We start from the raw sequence: 18,494 nt of genomic DNA on the forward strand, positions 1-18,494 counted from the left end.
TGTAGGATCCTGAGTATCTGTTTGCCATGCAGCGCGTTTCTGTCCCAGAGTAGCTGTAATAGCCCGTGGGCTTTGAAGCTTATGGCAGCTGCTACCCTGCGCTGTGTGTTGCCCTGTCCATCAAATTGGAATGCTGTATGGTGTCTCCTGGCGGATGACAGGCAGAGGGGAATTTTGCAGAAACCTTGCTTATTTAGCTGTATGTAGATAAGGTTAGTGCCTTCATGCATCTGTACTTGGCTCTTAACTCACTGAGACTCTACTGTGCAAAGATAAATAATTCCTGAGGAGGAGTGGAAAAACTTCTTTCTTCAGAGTCTTTCTTTGGTTCTGATCCTTTGCAACCCTGATCAGAGAGAACAGAAACTTTCCTGGACTTCAGAGTGTGGGATCCCACTTAGAGGTTTCTTTTCCAGCTTCTCCCTGCTGGCCTTTGCATCTGTTCAGCTTGACTTTGAGTTGATTCTACCTTCTCCCTGATTTAAGACCATGCTGTCATCATTTGTATATGGCAGTAACACTTTGCTATGGGCTAACACTGAAAGTCTTGGCCAAATGATCCGCAGCCTTGAGAATTCACCGTGGACTTAAAAGGTGCATTTGAGAATACCAAATAAAACAACATTGGGCATCCATATTAGCAAGGCAGAGGACTTTATTTCTAAATAAGGGGACAGGAGTTATTTATCATCTTGATACAGCCTCGCCTAGCTGTTGTTAAGCACTTTACAATTAAGTTGTAGGGATCTTGGATTTATTTTCCAGGGCTACAACAGTGGTGTTGTCCCATATCTGAAGTGCTCGCTCCAGCTTTGAGGTTCTTCTGTTCACTGGCATGAAAAAGCACTGCTATTTTTCCTCTGGAGTAAGCTGCGTGGCTATCAAGGTGCATCGGGCAAAGTATTTCGTGTTTACAGGTTACTTGATTGTACGTACAGCAGTGTTGTAACATGAATCACTTCTTGTCCTGAGGGTTTCCTGGGAAATAGTCTTTTGTCATGCGTGTGTCTTCTGTTGGAGTCAGGCACACCAGGAAATGCACCTTCATATGCCAAACAACTGAGAAGTCCTTTTATACTGGCTTTGCAGTCTCCTCTTTATGTGTTCTTCAGGTCCTGCAGCTTTTCGCTCACTCTAGACCTGGAGCTCTGAGGATGCTTACCTGTCTGAACAAATCCTTAAGTCACTGGGCCTGTATGAGTAAAACTGGCTTATGTGACATGACGAGACTGTCCTTTTTTCAGGCACAAGTCATGCTGAAATTGTATTCTTAAATATTTAATACAGAGTAGGGGATGTATTTTTAAGGGTTTTGAATCATCTCTCTCTGGTGAGCTGTATGGGATTTGGTGTGCCTACTTTGGAAGCGTAGCAGCCTGGGTGAATGATGGGATGTGAACCTGTAATTGCTGAAAAGCTATTTTTGAGATGATACTGAGGCTACAGGCTGTGCTTGTGACTCATCGTTATCCAACAGCCTCTCAATTGTCTGTGTAGCTTGTGAATATTGTCCGATACAGCTCTCATCTGAGGGTGGGTTGGAACTGCTGAATTGCTGCTTTTTTGGGGGGGGGGAGAGGTGGGTTCTGCTGTCAGAGGCAAAGCTGGCTTTCAAACCCACATCTATGGGAGTTAGCTGTTCTCCTGAAGCATGACAGTGTCTGCAGAAAATGGTAAAGCAAGCTGAGGGGATGCTTCTTGTATTAGAATGCAGAAAGGAGGCCATGTATCTGCTAGATTGAGCAGTGTTGTTTGGGGTGCTTCTGGGAGAGCAATTCCTGTGCTGTTTACAGAATTTAGGTAGTTTTAACTAGTAGCTTAGACAGGACTGTTTCAGGCTTGACCTGAGATGAAGTAACAGTTATTTGACATTCAGGTTTGCTTGTCAGCTGTCACCATGTGACCACCAGAAAATACACTGCTGAACTGTAGAGACTTTTTCCATTGGGTAGCAGGAAGGAAAAAAAAATCAACCAAACCAACCCCCTGCCCCCTTTTTTTTTTTTCCCCCAACTTCTGAAATGGAGCTAATGAATGATAGCAGGATCTCAAGTGGTGTGCTCCTGAAGTTTGATTATGTGCATGTAAAGGCTTAAGGGACTGATCATGGAGGTTATTTTCTCTGTGTATGTGGAGTCTAACACCAAATCCCAGATTGAGAGGAGGAAGCCAATCAGCTTATTCTCTATGGAGTCCTCAGAGCAATGCCAGTTTATGATGGCTAAAGCGTGATTCATGAAGCTTATCCTAGGGGAAGTACATGTGATGCTGCCTTGTGTAGCTGAAGAGATCTGTAGATCTTCTCAGGTACATAGCATCTGTGGGCTCTCAAAACTTGAGTCCCTCCCTGCCCAGGAGATTGTCATTTACATCTCCTGCAAAGGCCCTACCTGGGGCAAAAAAGCTGTTGAGCAGCCCCAGCTCAGTCAGTGGAAGGAGAGGTACCCTTATGTACGGACATAGATTCATGGGGAACCTCCTGGCACTCCCTGGAAGCGCTTTCTTCTCTGGTGGAAAAGAGAGGTGGGTGGGGGAAGGTTCTGTGCTGACATAGTCAGAAATGTTTGCTAGCTTGGTGGAGAAGCTGCTGTGCCTGGATCAGTGCCATCAGCAGTCATAGGGCTGCAGGCTCGGCTGTCCAGATGAGTAAGTTGGCAGCCAAGCAGCTGGAGCACCCTGAAATATCTTTTGCTGGGAGGAAAGAAACTTGTTCCTGTTGTCTGTCTGGCTGTAATAAGGAAGCTCTCATGAGGAAAGATGCTCTTGCAGGCATCTCACTGGGTGAGTGCAAGGGAAGCCATGCAGCCACTTTTAGTGAAAACCATAGTCATAGCAATGCATGTGTTTATTTTTTGTCACCCCACATAGGCAGTAGGTGTGCGGATCAGCTTGGTGCCCAGCCTGGCGCTTGTCAGCCACAGCAGCAACTGTGCAGCAACAGTGGCAACAGCACAAGCGGTCTTTGCATGCTTATGCTTCTGACCCATAATTTCAGCCTCTCTTGAACTCGTAGCATGTCCAGGCTGTTCCACTTCTTTCCACCTCTTACCTTCCAAAACTCTTCAAGGAACCTGCAAGTCCTCCTTATAAAATATGAGAAGCTGCTGTGTACTCTTCAGGGTCCTCTGTCTAGTTCCTGATGGTGTTTGAAAGTAAGTTTAGTCCTGATAAATCAAAAACCTTCCTCAGCTTCCTTGCTCTGTTTTCCAGTTCCAAACTCTGCTGCTGTGGTGGTTACAGCAGCTCTGCCTGCATGTCCAGTAGGTGATGGTGTTTGTTTCCCATCTGTCAGATGACTCTGCCTTCCAGTGTGGTGGGCTTGGGGTGACTGTACTCTGATGCTAGCCCCCTGCTTGCTCTGAGCTTCTCCGCATTTAGCTCCATGCGCTCCATGAAGCAGGGATGAAATGTTCACCGGCCTGGCTGGGGAGGATTTTCAACTCTGCCGTGCTCGCTTTGTACCTAGCCCCCGGCTTGCTCTGGGCTTCTCCGCATTTAGCTCCATGAAGGAGGGATGAAATGTTCACCGGCCTGGCTGGGGAGGATTTTCAACTCTGCCGTGCTCGCTTTGTACTGTATTTCAAGAGGACCATGCAAGAGCTGGAGAAATGGGAATTTGCTCAGTATTCCTTCTTTCTGGATCTGGGAATGGACAAGCCTCCTAATTCCAGAGCCTTGCTCAGAAATCTACTCAAAGGAGCAGTGTGATCAGGTGAGTCCTGTCTATCTTGCTGTCCATGAGGCAGACTGCTGCTGACTGGATTCCAAACTTGCCACCACTTTCCCATTGAATCCGCTGCACTTCTACGTTTCTGTTCCCTAGCTCTAATACTCAGCCTCTTTCTGTTAGGTGTTCCTGGGGCTTAAGGTCAAAGTCAGGATGTGCGTTCAAGAATCTGTGAGTCGAGGGAGCCCATATATGTGTGTTTGCCTTGGGCTGCCTTCCTTGTCAAGCAGGCATAAGGCACCAGAGAGCAAGAGCTGGTGAAAAAGAGGGGTAGAGGAAGTAACTCCTAAATAAGGCTATGCCCTTGGGGAAAAAGCAGAACGTGTCCTGGGAGTGGTAGAGTCTGGGGCGGTAGAAAATCCCTTCCAAGGAGCGCATAGAAGGGAGAGAATTGGTGAGCCTGGGAGTGTAGAAAAGATGCTGGAGATTGTTGTAACTACAAAGGCTGGAGGCAGGGAGGAAAGAGTTTGGGACTTAGGATACAATAGCTGCTTGTGACAGGCCTGATCCTGTCCCTGGGGTTGTGCTAATCTGTGGTACAGTGTCTCTGGGAGAGCTGCCCTCAGTGTTCCTGGAGCTGAAAGAGTCAGAACAAGCCAGGCTCCATGTGATCCCAGCGGTGACGAGTCCAGGTGAGTGGTGGGTACTTTATTTTTGGGATATCCTTGGGTGTCCCTGCCCATGGCAGGAGGGTTGGAACTAGATGATCTTTAAGGTCCCTTCCAACCCAAACCATTCTAAGATTCTGTGATATGTCAGGTGTGGAAGCTAGTAGTTTTAGTAGAATCTGGGGCTTTGTGCTGCCCCTTGGCACTTGCCCAGACCTGAATCTGTGGTGCTTTCTGGTACAAACTCCACCTTGATGCCTTCTGTCTGACAAGTCCTTTGGATAGGCGCTGGTTTTTGGAAGCCTTTTGGGTTAGAATTTAGAGGATTGAGTACCATTTTAGTGTTTGAGGCCCTGGCAGTGTCTCCTAGCAGCCACTCCTGGATTATCTAGTTTAGCATCCTGAAATAGATGAGGTGGCATCTGAAGTAGGGGAGGTGTAAATGAATCAGGGAGCTCTTTACATGTGTTAATTACAAGAACTGCTCTTGCTGGCTTCATTGAATGCTGCTGATTCAGGGCTGGGCCTGGTGAGAAAGTTATTCCAGTATCTCATGGAGGCAGGGTGTGGATTCTGGCTGCCACAGTTACATCCTGCGTGGAGAAGATTAGAGCCCTGTTTCACGGTGGACTGTCAGCACAGAGGGATTTACATTGATTTACCTAGCCTAGTGTTCTTATATAGTGGGATTTGTAAAAACTTCTTTATGGGAACAAACTAACCACTTAACGACTAGCCATACTCCTGCACACAGGAGAGTTCATTCTGTGTGTGTAAGCTTGGGCTGGATGTTCCTACATCTGCCCTGCTGCTCTCCTTGTGCACTGCTCAGCCTTGCAGGAGGGGTTGAGCAGAGGCTCTTCGCTTGCATGGCTCTGTGTAACCCTCTGTGAGTAGCTCCTGTCCTGCTCATGTGGCTGCATTCAGAACCCAAGTCTTGATACCAGGGAGTTATGGTTGGGAGGCTGCTGCTGACGTCCATGGAAGAAAGGTCACGTCAGTCTCCAGATATCCTTCTGTCTTGGCTCCCAGGGAATGCAGCCTGCCTTGAGGTCTGACTGAAGATGCTTCCCAAATAAGCTTCATCGCCAAAATGAGATTCCTTCTAAAACAAAATGCCTGTGCCTCTTCTGAGGACTATTTTGGAACAAAGCTTCTTGTTCTGTCTTCCTTGCTGGTAGCAGGCTCTGCTCATGCCACGGCTAGTTGGGAGCAGTTCAGGGGTGTTAGGTGACAACAGGCATGTATGAGATGAAGGGCAGAGCGGGCGCAGCAAGCAGTGTGTGCTTGTAGGAACACGGGAGGTGCTTGGCATGGATGGGAGCAGTTGGCTAGGTCTGCAGGCATGAGGGAGCTGGGCACGATGCAGGCTGAGGGCCAACTGAGGACTGCAGAGCCATTCCTCGCATTCTGTGCCAGGCTGCTCTAGCAGCTGTGCAAGTGTTCAGTGAGAGAAGACGGGGAGAAGGAAGACGGACTGCCCTTTTCTGCATGATAGCCAGCTAGATCTCTGAACACAAAACAATTGCCGCCTGTAAGTGTGCAGGAGAGCATTTGGCAGGTGTTGGACTAAAAGCCACCAAGAGGTGTGTGTGTGGGCCTTGCTCTGGTGTTGGTGGGCCAGCTGAGGATATTGGCTAGTGTGTGATCAAGCTGAAGCATTGCTGACATGCCACTATTCCTTCAGGCTCTGGAAACAGAAATGATGGTCTGCTTTGTCTTCATCGGTGTTGCAGGTGCCTGGCAAAGGTATCTACTGTGCCATAGCACTGGTCTCTCTCTTCCAGAGCATCCTACCTCTAGTGATACCTCCGCTGTGAAGTGGTAACAGTGCACTCCTTCTCTAAGTATGTGGTGCCGTCCTGCAAACTGACACCGAGAAATGAGTATGGAGGGTGTGTGCGTAACAATCGTTCTGCACCGGTTCCTCTTCAGAATAACAGCCACCGGATGCTTTGTGTTGGTGGTTTGTACTCGGTTGAGTAATGCAAGAGTTCAATGTGGTTCCACTTCTGCTTCTATGCAGGGCAGAGGAAGAAGGCTTGCATTATTACAGCATGTTCTTCAGTTTGTTTCTCCCCTCTACTAGCTTTCTCTCACTGAGTACTTGCTTTTAAAAGGCCATCCAAACTCCACCATCCGAAACTCTGCCTCAAAGCAAGCTGCAGGGATCTGAGCTGCACCTTCTACTCTGTAAATCTCCTTTTCTTGTTACCTTGTGCAATTTGAGCTGGGCTGTATCATTGCAGGGATTCATGGATGGATGAGGACACGGTATGTCTGTCAATACAGCTTGCTTGCGGTCCTCAGCAGCTTTTCATGTGCTGCTATGCCATTTAATTTCTCTGTAATGCAACAAACAGAAATGCAGCGTTAAGCCTCATATTAAGGAATTACAGTGGAGAAAGACTCAGCTGGTGGGGGTTGCTGTTGTAGTAGTAACAGAGAATAATCCTGGCTGTGTGCCCACACTGAGTGGCCTCTTGGCCTTCCTACTGATTGTTTTGCAGTAGCAGTGCACTGTTTACTAATTTGTGTTGCAAAAGTAGATGTTCCAGCCCTGGCTGCAGAAGCAAAGCAGGCCTCAGCTTGCAGAACATCAGTCGCCCGTGAGGCTTTGGAGTGCCAACACTACCTTAAATCCAGTTCAAAGGTTTAGCTTAGAGACCTAATCAGGCCTGGCAGCTCTTGTGCCTGTTCTCCCAAAGCCTTTTTGCTTCTGTACAAAGCACAGCAACCTGCCTTAAGGTGAGATGAGGTATGAATTATGCATCTGCACTTTGGCTTGCATGAGGGTCCTACCACATATGTACCAGTGGGTGGACAGGCAGGCAACAGTCACTTGTGGGCTGCCTGGTCAGCTGCTGTGTGCAGAAGGAAAAAACGGTCTCAACTTAAAAGCAGATCTTATGCTCCCCGCATCCAGGAAGTGGCAATAGTTCTTGTTTATGTCTTTACTGGTATCCAGTGCACACACAAAAAACATCTCTTTGGGTTCAAATGGGGAAAATGGCTCATTTTGGCTTGGCTTTATTTGAATAGATGATGTGACCAACATATTTTTGCCTTTTTTCCCAAATTTTACTTGAAATTGAAAAGTCAACATCTTGGGGACAAACAGGTTAATAAGAGGAAGGCTTCTGGCTCTGAAGCAGTTGCAGGTGATCTAGATTTACTTAGCCCTCCTGCTGCAGGCTGTCTTGGCACTGTTTGTGTCTAGACTTAACAATGCTGAGTACTGAGAATCTGAGCCAGAAAGTGTTGTGGGCTGAGCCCTTCATTCAGCATCTGGCTGTGAGAGCTGGCCTTACTTGAAAAGCTGTCTCTTCCTCTCTGTGTTTCCACTGCCCCACCTGTAAGGCCAGAGTAGGTGTTGTTACCATAGCCTGATAGGGATCCCTGGGAGTTACTCTGGCAGGGTAAGTATCAGTGCCTCTCACCCTTGAACAAAGGGGGAGAAAAAATATTATTTACAGCAGGAGGCCAGGCTTTCTAAGAAATATCATTTGCTTGTTGAGCTTGGGCTAAATCCCTGCACAGAGCCCCCCGATGGGAAAGGGTTACCTGCCACAGGGGACAGCTGGTCAAGCAGTAGGGCTGTCTGCAGACTGAGTGGGTGTGTGTTGGGGGGAGTTGTTTGCTTCCTATGTATTGCCAGAAAAAAAAGTAAAAGCTTCCTTCCTGTATGTCTTATCTGGAGCCAAGTCAGTTCAGCTGTTTCTTATCTGATGGCAAAATAGGAGAGAAGGATTAAGTGAAAACCTTAAAATAAATATACCTCAGTACAACTAAAATTAGGGAAGTCCCAGAAGAACATCTTGTTTTGGTACATGGCATTTCACAATATTACTGGCTTACAGGAGGATGTGTACAGATATGAAAAGAATTGGTGCCTTTAGAGGCTCCACTGCTAGCTACTATCCCTCAGGCTCAAATATTTTAAAATGGGTGGTTTTTGTTTGTGTTAAATAGTGGGAGTTACACAGCTTCTGGTAAGTGGGGGATAGCTATCCTTTCCATACCCAAGGCTTTTGGGCATCTGTCTAGGATTTCACACTGAAACTGAAGAGCTGTCACCAGCTGTGGTGGTAAACCTATCACCTGAAAATAACTTAGAAGAGCAGATCACAACACATTGCTCTCACTTTATTTCCTGCTGGCATGAATTTGACTTTGGACCCCCCCTTTGACATCCACCTGACCTTGCTGATAGGCAGAGAACACCTTGGGTCAGGTTCCCATTCAGCACAAATCAGCCTCTGTTCAGCTTGGTTCAGCTGAGGGTCTGCCTGGTTCTTGCTCTCTTGGGACAGTGAGTGGAAACCTGGTTGCTCCAGCATGAGTGTGGGAAGAGGAACAGCAGCAGTGGGATCTTTCAGAAGCTGAGGTTACTGCCCGCAAGAATTGGGGTTGTCCTTGGATCACCGGCATGTTGCTATGTGCTGCTCCTTGGGGTGAATGAACAGGCACTTCCTGGCAGTCTGAGCTACCTGTGAGGAAACATCCAATAAAATAAAGTTCTCTGTTAATGATTTTCTAGATGCCAAGCTTGCAAACTTTTGTTTCAGTGCCTCCTGTTTATAGCTTTAAGTTTTTGGGCTGGTGACAGGACTGTTTTGTAATCAGGACTCTGTATCCTCTGCTGGAAGAGGCCAGGCAGGAAAAGCACGTGCATTGTGTTGTCTCAGTATTCAGAGAAGATGCAGGTGCAGGGACTGTGTGTGCTGAGCTGGAGCAGTGTCAGGATTTGTGCTGGGAAGAACACGGGACTGCTCTCCCAAAACCCATGCTTGTCATTAGAGACTGACTTTCAGCTCCTCTGTGAATGAGGTACAGGAACAGCTGAAATGGCAAGGGACAGGCAACCAAGCTAAATTAACCTTGAGGAACATGCTAGTAAATTCCTTCTGACTCATCCTATTCCTAAATTAAAGTCTGGGCTGGGATCTACCAGTGGGGAACATGAGAACTCCAGCGATGCCCAGCAACTATCTGAGTTGAAAGCAAAGTGTGAAGATCATAGCTGGAGACTCTTGCAGGGAGTGTCTGTGCTGAGCATCACACAAACATCACTCCAACGGGCTGCTGAGCAGCTCCAGAACGTGGTCCCTGGTTACGGTACACGGGAGGTGACTCCTGTCCTGAAAATCTTGCAGTTGAAAATAGCTTGGTCATGCCATCCCAAACTAACATGGTATTGGACTCTCCAGGTACTGGAGGAATGTGGAAAGCACCTGCACTTCTGCTAGCTGGCTTCCTTTCAAAACTTCTGGTATCGGTGTGTCTGGCCAGTCTGGAGCCTTCGTTGGGTAATGGGACTGAGGAGAGACAATGAGTGACTTGCGTGTTGCTGGTGTAGGAAGGAGTCCATCTGAGTTCTTGTTGGCTTAGCAGGGATCTGCGCAGTTCCCTGCCTGGTCTGTTAGTCCAGGTGAGGTACAGCATCTGCAGTCTGGGATGTGACCTCTGTGTGTGCCTCCTACCAGCAGGGATAGGAGATGCTGTCCCTACATCTGCCAGCTGTCTGTGCCATCCTCTGTTCTCCATCCCTGTTGGAGAGCCTTTCCCGTGAGCTTGCATCCTGTTTACTGCTGCCCTAGCCAGGGAGCAGGAAGGTCCCTGGCGCAGAGGGTGATCTTTGTGCTGATGTGGAGCACTTCCAGAGGGAGCTACAGTTTCATGGGTGAGCCAGTCACGGGAGCTGCTGGGTGGAATATCCAGAGTGCCCTTCTCCCTCCTCAGCCTGCTCTGCTCCTATTCTTGTTTGTGTCTTGGGTTTTCTTTTTTGTTTTGTTTTTTCCCCCACTTGAAATACTTTGAGTCAGCTGCCGTATGCTGGCTGGCAGACTGCTATCGGTGTGGTCTGATGTCAGCAGGTGAGCATCGTGGTGCCCTCGGTGCAAAAGCGCTGCTGCTGAAGAGGCCCTTCTTCCCCACTTGCCACCCCTCCTGCCATGGGCTGTTTAACCTTTGGGATGGTGCTCATCCTCATGCATTGCACAGGCTTGACATAGCCCGTCCATTTCTTCTCGAACTTTTCGCTGCAGTTAAGGGTCTTCCCAGCTGCCCGGCTAATCTCAGTTTTAGGTGATTGCTCCTCTCCTTTTCGAGGTATGGAGGATTAGCAGGCTGCTGTGGCTGGAGGTGTTTGTATACAGTTATTCAAGCAACATGTGCTGTTTATGCTTTGCAGGGTAGAGAAGGGTAGTTTAGGGGAGTGCGCCTTCTGAGTGAGAGGTGATGAAGCTTGTGATGTGCCTTAGTTCCTCTGAGCTCTCCTTGCAGTAGCTCTCTATCACCTCTGCTCTTGCTTCTCTTGGAAATGAGTGACTTAAATCTTGTTCTAGGCCTTTAAAAATGTATTTATTGTGGTGAGCTGGTGTGCGTAAGAACACAAAGCAGTAGAAACTGAGGTACTGGGTTGTTTTGGAGTCAAGCATGACTGGTGGGGGTGCAAGCAGTTCTTTAAGGGAAGGATCTTGCTACATCAGTAAGCTGACGTGAAGCTGGCTTGATATAGCTTGAAAATGGAATGCAAACTGGAAACTGGCTTCACATCTTTTCCCATGGCTGACAGTAACTTGCCCCATGTAGCCCCTGCAGAAGGATCACAGGATGAACCAGCAGAGGTGGAATAGCTGGCCTCCCTTGTCTTGCAAGGGACACGTTGGGGCGTTTCAGGACACCACTGTGATGCTCCTTTGCGTCATCGCAGCTGAAATTCAGATAAGGATGATGGCCCTGCTGTAGTCAGGCTTATGTGTAACAACACCCACTGGGGCAGCGGTGGGGGGCAGGGAAGAAAGAGGGATATAGTTTTTCTAATGAAAACAGAATATTCTACATATTAGTGTAAGTTTTAGGAGAATATTTTCTTAGTAAATATGTAAAGGGAGAAGTGTTGAATTAATTGGTGGGAGAAGAATTAAATGTTTTTCCAGCAATCTATTAGGGGTTGTCTCTGCCCCTTGGTATGTACCGCAGTAAGGGAAGAGGAACTTAATTTAGCTTTTTCACATGACCCTGTGTCCTGAATCACCAGATCCATCAAAAAATATACGAATCTTTTCTGTGGACTGGCATTGGCACTGGACTAGTTCTAGTAATAATTGATAGCTTGTGGCTGACCCTTGAAGGACTTGTCTCTCTTGACCACCTCTCATTCAGCTGCTCCCTTTGTCAGGCTGCAAGTGGAATTTGAGCTGGTTTTCCTGGAATAGCACTTCTGGTACTAACGGGATTAAAACATTCTTGCCTCTTCTCTCTCCTCCCAAATGTATTTCCAAGAGGACTTGTCATCTGTCATGGATCTATCTGTGTAAACCTGGCTGCTTTGGCTGAACTCGCAGCTAGCTTTATTTCCAGGAAAGCTGGTGGTGCTGCAGACCACCCTGTGCCCGTCCCTTCCCACAGAGCCATTCTGTCCACAGCTTTGGTGCGATTGAACCAGCAAGACAGACAAAATCACAGCTGCCCTTAAACTGAAATACCTCAGAAGCTCCTGTGTGTATGTGTATGCAGGGATGCACACATGTATAAAACAACCCCAAAAAAACCCCAAACACTCAAAGTATTTAAAGAATAAAATTGCTAATTAGCAGTAATTCTTATTTTGTCCTCTGTTCTTCTGTCCCCCCACCTCATCTGGCTGTGAAATGGTGATAGAGCAGGCAGCTTCAACTGCAGTCTCCCCTCAGTCTGTTTCCTGACATAGCTGGGACCTTTGCTGGTTTGTTTTTCTTTAGCATCCTCCAGCTCATATTTTAGCTCCAACAGTCCTAAGCTCCATTTAATACCAACACTGAAAACAACTGCAATCAAATCTTTCTGCACACTGAGATGCCAAACCATTGGGTTTTTCAGCTAAGCCAACAACTCCCTGCAGTGCACAGAGCGCAGTCGAGGTTCCTGGGGTTGTGTGGCCGAGGCGCTCGGCTGCGACTCATTCAGTTTTTGGCTTAGTTGCAGATTCTCTGTGTGTATTTCCTCCCCTTGTCTGATGTGAGGTCGTCTTAGGAAGCGTAACGAGTGTTAATGTCATGGTGCTGCTAAAATGTCATTTCTGTGAGGCTGACTTCCTTCATGTTGGGAAGAATGTTAAACCATGTGGCTACTATCTGGAACAGGCTGGGCTCAGTGGCTTACTGCTAATTGAGTAAGTAAGATCAGAATTAGACTGCTAAACATTGCTCTAGGACGGAGCAAAAGACTGGGATTATAGTGCTAAAAATTGCTTCAGAGGGGGGAATTTGGATTTTCTGCTAAGTTGCTACCTCAGAGTGCTTACAATCCTGACCCCAGAGTCTCTGGTCATGTTCAAGGGTCCAGTTCTGTGCGTGCTTGAGCTACTGGTGTTGGTGGGTTTCGTAAGCATGGAATCGCATCCCCAGGCTGCGTTGATGAAAAACGTATTGCAAGAGTGTGAAGTGTCAATACACCTTTGAGGGTGGTGGTGTTCTTATGTCCATTATATTTATTAACCTGGGTCTTTCATACTATTGCCTCCTTTCTGCAACTGCAAGACTGGGTGGGAGAGCAAAACGGAGGGATTTCCAATTGGCTTGAGCTGATAGTCTTTCATCTTTCTCCAGGAACTGAACTTCAGTTTGACTGGAGAGAAGTCTCGATTTGTGAAAGCATGTCTCTCTTCACTTGGTTTCTTTAATTCTTCCCTCATGTATATTCCTGATGCCCCTGGGAGTGCAGTGAGTGCCTGGTACTCAGAGGAACTGTTGTCTTGTATATTGCTGTGTCTAGGAGATGGATGTGGAAGCAGCAGCCAGTGTGTGCAAAGGGCAGCATGCTGGGTGCTGTGGGTTTGGCTTGGGTTGATGTTTTTGCTTTGTTTTTCTCCCATCCTTCCTTTCGCACTGCAGAGCCCTAATGGTCTTGCCAGATTGGGCTCATTGTGACTGTGAGATAATGGGTTTAGTAGATGCCTTTCCTTCTGTGCAGATGGGATGTCTCCTCTCCTCCAAACCCAGCTGGGTCACTGTGTGAAAGGGTAGAGCTGACATGCCTTCAGAGTCCTGCTTGTTTTCAGGGCCTAGTTTAGTGCTGTGAAATCGGACACTGAAGGGATGGGATGCCAAAAACACTGCCCGTGGCACTAAGTAACCGATTCCCTAATGGAGCATAGCGTCTGTCTTGTTCACCTGAGATATGGCTGACACTGACAGCAGAGCTGGGATTGCTTGGCTGTAAAGCACTGATATTTCTGTCTACTGGCCCTTTTACTTACAGGCAGATGACATTTTTTTCAGAAAAAAGACGACACTTACTGGACACTACTAGAAAAGTTTTAGTGGATGATGTTTTGAAATGGATGTAATCATAAGTTCAAAGCTGTTAAAGCATCTTCCTTGTTTTCTTTGGTCTGCGTTTTCCCCAGCCCTGCACTGGCCAATGAAACAGGATTGACTGAAAAACTTTGAGGCCTTAATCAGATGTATGTCATCTTCCCTGACTTTATAAAGCATATGTAAGGTGAGGGTAGCTCTTTGCGATGGGACCAAAGACAGCAAACTTCCATGACTTCTATAGCACTGCCTGCGATAGCCTCTTGTCTCGAGTTATGTAACGTCTGTGTAAAGCTGTGAATTGGGCTTTTCTGTGCCCTGGTTTGTTAAGGAGAAGGCTGGTTTTGCTAGGATTTCATGGTGCGTTTTTTTTTCTCTCGTTGCAGGTGAGGCTGGTGCCAGCATTATTCGAGTGTCAAAAGAAGCCCGGAAGAGGTTCTTGGGCCCGCTCCACCCATCTTTCAACTTGGTGAAGACCATTCGAATCTGCCTGTCCAAGACTGTGCCAGAGAATGGGCATGAGGTTGCAGCGGGGCGTTTGGGTATTTCCCTGACACGGGTCTCTGATGGAGAAAACGTGATACTGTCAGACTTCAATTCCAAGGAGGAGCTGATCCAGGTGAATAGAAACATTGCGGAGGGCTAAGCAGGAACTGTGTGCAGCTTTGTTTTGCCTTGGTCTCCAAATGTCACCAGATCCTAGTTATCAGCACATGCCAATGTGGTGTTCCAAGAAGAGTAATAGGGTCAGTAGGCTTTGATCTGCTCTTTACATTCTGGATCTCTTTCTCCCTCAGGCCTGTGTCTGCAGCACCTTTATCCCTGTCTACTGTGGGCTGATACCTCCAACTCTGCGTGGAGTGGTAAGTAGCACTCTAAGATGCTCCTTCGTTAGATCATGTACTAATGAATAAGAAGGCAGAAATGCTAGTACTCAATTTTGTCAGTCTTACTGTCTGTCTGCTGGCAGCAAATAGCCTGAAAAGCTATGAGAAATTCCTAAATAAACAACTTCCAACAGTGGATGGGCCTTCTTTCCACTGCTGAGTGCAGTTGGCTATAAATGCCCCAAAGACTAGGCGATTTAACGTGACAGTACTGTATAGCAATCTGGGCAAGTGCTGACTTAGCAGATGGTTCTCCTGGCTATGTGGTATAATGCTGTCTGTCACTGAGACTCCAACCCTCTGTGTGTGGAAAGAACTGGGGTCCAGGATAGAAATCACAAGCGTAGTCCCTCTTCTGACGTGCCTGACACTTTCTGTGGTGTTTTAACTAGTGGTGCCCATACCAGACCTCTTTGCCATGGAGTTCTTCCTGTCCTTCTTCTGAAAATAAAGTTGTTCTGCCTGCTAGAGCTTTCTTTAACGTCCTGTCCGAGGCTGTCCAGAGCAATTTCTCCCGTCTGTGTTTGCATGTTAAAAATTAAAACACTTGAAAGCTGTGTAGAGCTGGAGCGTCTCTGAATATTGCAGTCATGCTTAAGGGCCTCAGCTGATCTTGGACTCCCCTTGTGCTACATAGGTTAATGCACACATGAAAAGGTAGTTTGTTTGCAAACTAAATAATCAAAAAGGAGAAAGAACTGCTATTAATGTACGTGTGCCCTGGTTTTGCATAAGTGACCTGACCAAGATGCCTCAGTCTGTCAGACCATGGCATCAGGTCTGCTCCTACTGCTGTCAGCGTCCTAAAAGCGAGGTCAGTTTTTCTCCTGCACAATATACAACTTGGCTGGTTTTGTCTTGCGCAAGCATGTTGGACAGGGAAATGGCCTAGAAGAAATGTCAAATGCCCTTCACAGAAGTGACAAAATCAGTGATAGTTTGGCATTTGCTCAGCAGCTGCAGGCAGAGTTTTCGTCCCACAGCTGGTGGGAGTGTAACAGTGGCTCTTGCCCGAAACTTCTTCGGGGCTAGTTGAGGTCAGCGTGGATCAGGCAAAACCTCAAAATTCCAAAACAGTGTACAACATCAGGGTTTCTGGAATGTGCAGCTGCCCTGGCACACTGAGGGATTACTTCTCATGTCAAGATTTCTCTTGGGGAAAGGTGTGGAGGGAATATACAAGATGAGGAAATGAATTCCTACCTCTTCCCCAGAAAGTCATGGCTGGCTGTGTCTGAAGAGACTGGTGAGGGGAGAGGTTAAATTAGGTTGGGTATGAGCCTGGGAAAAGGCCTTGAAATGGGACTGCATGGTTCCTAGCATGCCTGTGATGACTGTATTTGCCACAGGTCAGACTGACAGGCCTAGTGTGAGGACCAAGGCAATATGATCGTGTGCAAGGTGTAAAATCCATATTCTGCCTTACTTCTAATCTATTTCCAGTGTTGACTTCTCTGGGCTCTGGTAGCTGCATGGAGTGAATTGTGAAGATGGGGGGGAGGAAAAAAAAACCCAAAAGAATTTTCAAATACTGAGAAATGGAAGGGTCAATAACTGACCTGTCAATGCATGTGCTAGCTATGAAATCTCTGTGGCACATCGGCGAGATGAACCCCTAACAAGAGTAAGAAGGCCAGTTGTCATTTCATGTGAGTGAGGGGAAGGACATGATAAGGAAATAGAACTGAATAGCTGAATTTGATTGATTGCTTTCAGCCCAAGACCTATTTACTGTTCCCCAAGCTCAGAGAAGCTGCTTGAAGAGGTAGGTGTGTGCCATCCAGAGCAGGAGAGACCAAAGGGCAAAGCAGCCAGCATTTTCCTAGGCATGGTGCAGCAAAAGACTGATGTCAGTGCTCAGTCTGCCTGTGAGACGAGGCAAAGCATGATACAGAATGGAGTTCCTTCTCTTCCGGTCAGCATTTCCGTGCTCTGCCTAGGTTCAGCCTCTAACAGCTCAGCTCCTCATCTTTCAGCTCTCTGCTGGGTGTTACAGCTGCTGCTTATAGGGCTGTGTAGCTCCTGAGGATGATTTGTGTTTGAACCTGTCCAAAGGGAAGGGTTCCAGGCAGCAAATGGCAGGATCAACACTGATACAAAATCAGCAGGACTCTTCTGTAACCGAGGTTCACAAGAGCTTGTTTTGTTACTATGCAGAGATCTCAAACTTCCTGCTCTTTTGGCTTGACCAATGTCCCCTTCCTTTTATCTTCTGCCTGTTCCTTGCTCTGCCAAAGGCCTGTGATAGGGATTGTCTTGCTCAGCTCCTTGTGCAATTATGGCACTTCAAAGAAAACTTTGAATTGAGTAAGTGCTACTGGGGTTGTCCCTCCTGCAAGGGTAACGCAAATGTATTTATGGTACATATGTACAGAACACTCTCTGATAAGAGAGTGCCTGTTAGAAGCAAAACCCAAGTCCCTTGTACGCTATTATCACACGACAGCAAGTAGATTCCAAATATCTGTGCATGCGTTGGGACTGCTGCTCGATAAGCCTGCTGGCAACAGATCAGCTGGCTTTACTCTTAGTTTAACTCTTGGTTTACTCATGGCCTATCAGTGTGTACCCGCGTCTGAGCTTATTTGTTTAAACACAAATGAAAAATGGCACAATGTCACAGTGTGACAGCTTAGATCAGTGCTGATTTGCACTGGAGGTGGTTGCGGGTGTGCAGTATTATTTCACTGGACAGTCAGACCCCGTAGGAGATGTAAGTCAGCAGTGACACAAGTGAATATGCCTTTCTTATTGAACGCTTGTGACCAACACACCTGGCCGTAGGAAGAAAGGCACAGAGCAAAAGGATATTTTTAGACAACCCAGCTGTGGCATCATTGGTTTTGATGCCTCCAGTGCTGGTGGGTGTGCTCCATTCTCTTCCCAAGTTGTTGGCACAAGTACGAACAGGGACACAGTAAAAGCTGCTTGATTAGTTATGAGAATGAAGAGTGCTTCATTTGTCTTGATTTCAGAGATACGTTGATGGCGGGATTTCTGACAACTTGCCACGGTATGAACTGAAGAACACAATCACGGTGTCTCCATTCTCAGGAGAGAGTGACATCTGTCCACGGGACAGTTCCACAAACATGCATGAGCTGAGGGTCACCAATACAAGCATCCAGTTCAACCTTCGCAACCTCTACCGCCTCTCAAAGGCCCTGTTTCCTCCAGAGCCACAGGTGAGTTTCTTGGCAGCACCGGAACTTGGGGACAATAGGTAGGCACTGGCTATACCGTGCCCTTCATCAGAAGAAGATTCCAGACTGTTTGTTTTGGATCTCGTTTGTCTGTTTTTTAACCTTGACATTATCAACCCAGTGGCTCAGCAAACTTTGACCATCTGTGAAAGGTTGCGTAGGTCGCTTGATTTTCTTTTGCTACTGCAAGATCTGGAATTTAGATGGTAGCAGTTGCTTGGAAAGTATTCCCATGTGGCGCTCTCTCGAGTGGTGCTTGCCAGGAAGCCAGGCTCACTTGTAAACAAGGAAGTATCAGCCATTGGAACCAATGTGCTCTTGAGTTTTTTTAAGGTCGGGATGGAGCTGTCAGCTTGAGGCCAGTGGCAGGCTCCTAAAAAGTGCTGGTAGAGCAGGTGTCACTGCAAACAGCTTTGCATGCTTCTGAGCAAATGCAGCCTCAGATAGCCCTGGCATTTGGGCATAATAAGCATGCATTCACGTGCTGAATTCCTTGGACAAGTTTTTCCCTGGCCCCTCTCTAGGTTTAGCTGGAGTTATCTGCAAATGCGGTGGCTCTACCTGGCATCTGCTGGGAAGTATTCTGGGCTGCTTGTGAGAGTGACTTGCTGAAGGCTGCCCACAGCAGCATCAGCTTTAGTGGGAGGGAAGTGAGGTAGGTGGTTGCAACTCTAAGCCTGTACTCACGTAGGATTCTGGATGTCGCTTCCAATGTGATTAATCCTGCAATTCCTATATCCACTGTCTTCATGTTATGCCTCCCATTCCTG

General features: G+C 47.3%; 1 protein-coding gene across 1 annotated transcript in view; it reads left to right on the plus strand.

Moving 5' to 3' along the window:
• PNPLA2 (patatin-like phospholipase domain containing 2) overlaps positions 1 to 18,494 on the plus strand; it is a 25,101-nt gene that overhangs the window by 2,384 nt on the left and 4,223 nt on the right. The window contains exons 2-4 of the mRNA XM_010147446.1: positions 14,021 to 14,253; positions 14,432 to 14,497; positions 17,497 to 17,706. Of these exons, the coding sequence (XP_010145748.1) occupies positions 17,614 to 17,706 (93 nt within the window). The 5' untranslated portion in view covers positions 14,021 to 14,253; positions 14,432 to 14,497; positions 17,497 to 17,613. The remainder of the gene's footprint in view (positions 1 to 14,020; positions 14,254 to 14,431; positions 14,498 to 17,496; positions 17,707 to 18,494) is intronic.

This window comes from Eurypyga helias, unplaced genomic scaffold, assembly GCF_000690775.1.
Source record: "Eurypyga helias isolate BGI_N326 unplaced genomic scaffold, ASM69077v1 scaffold37152, whole genome shotgun sequence".
Classification (NCBI taxonomy): Eukaryota; Metazoa; Chordata; class Aves; order Eurypygiformes; family Eurypygidae; genus Eurypyga; species Eurypyga helias.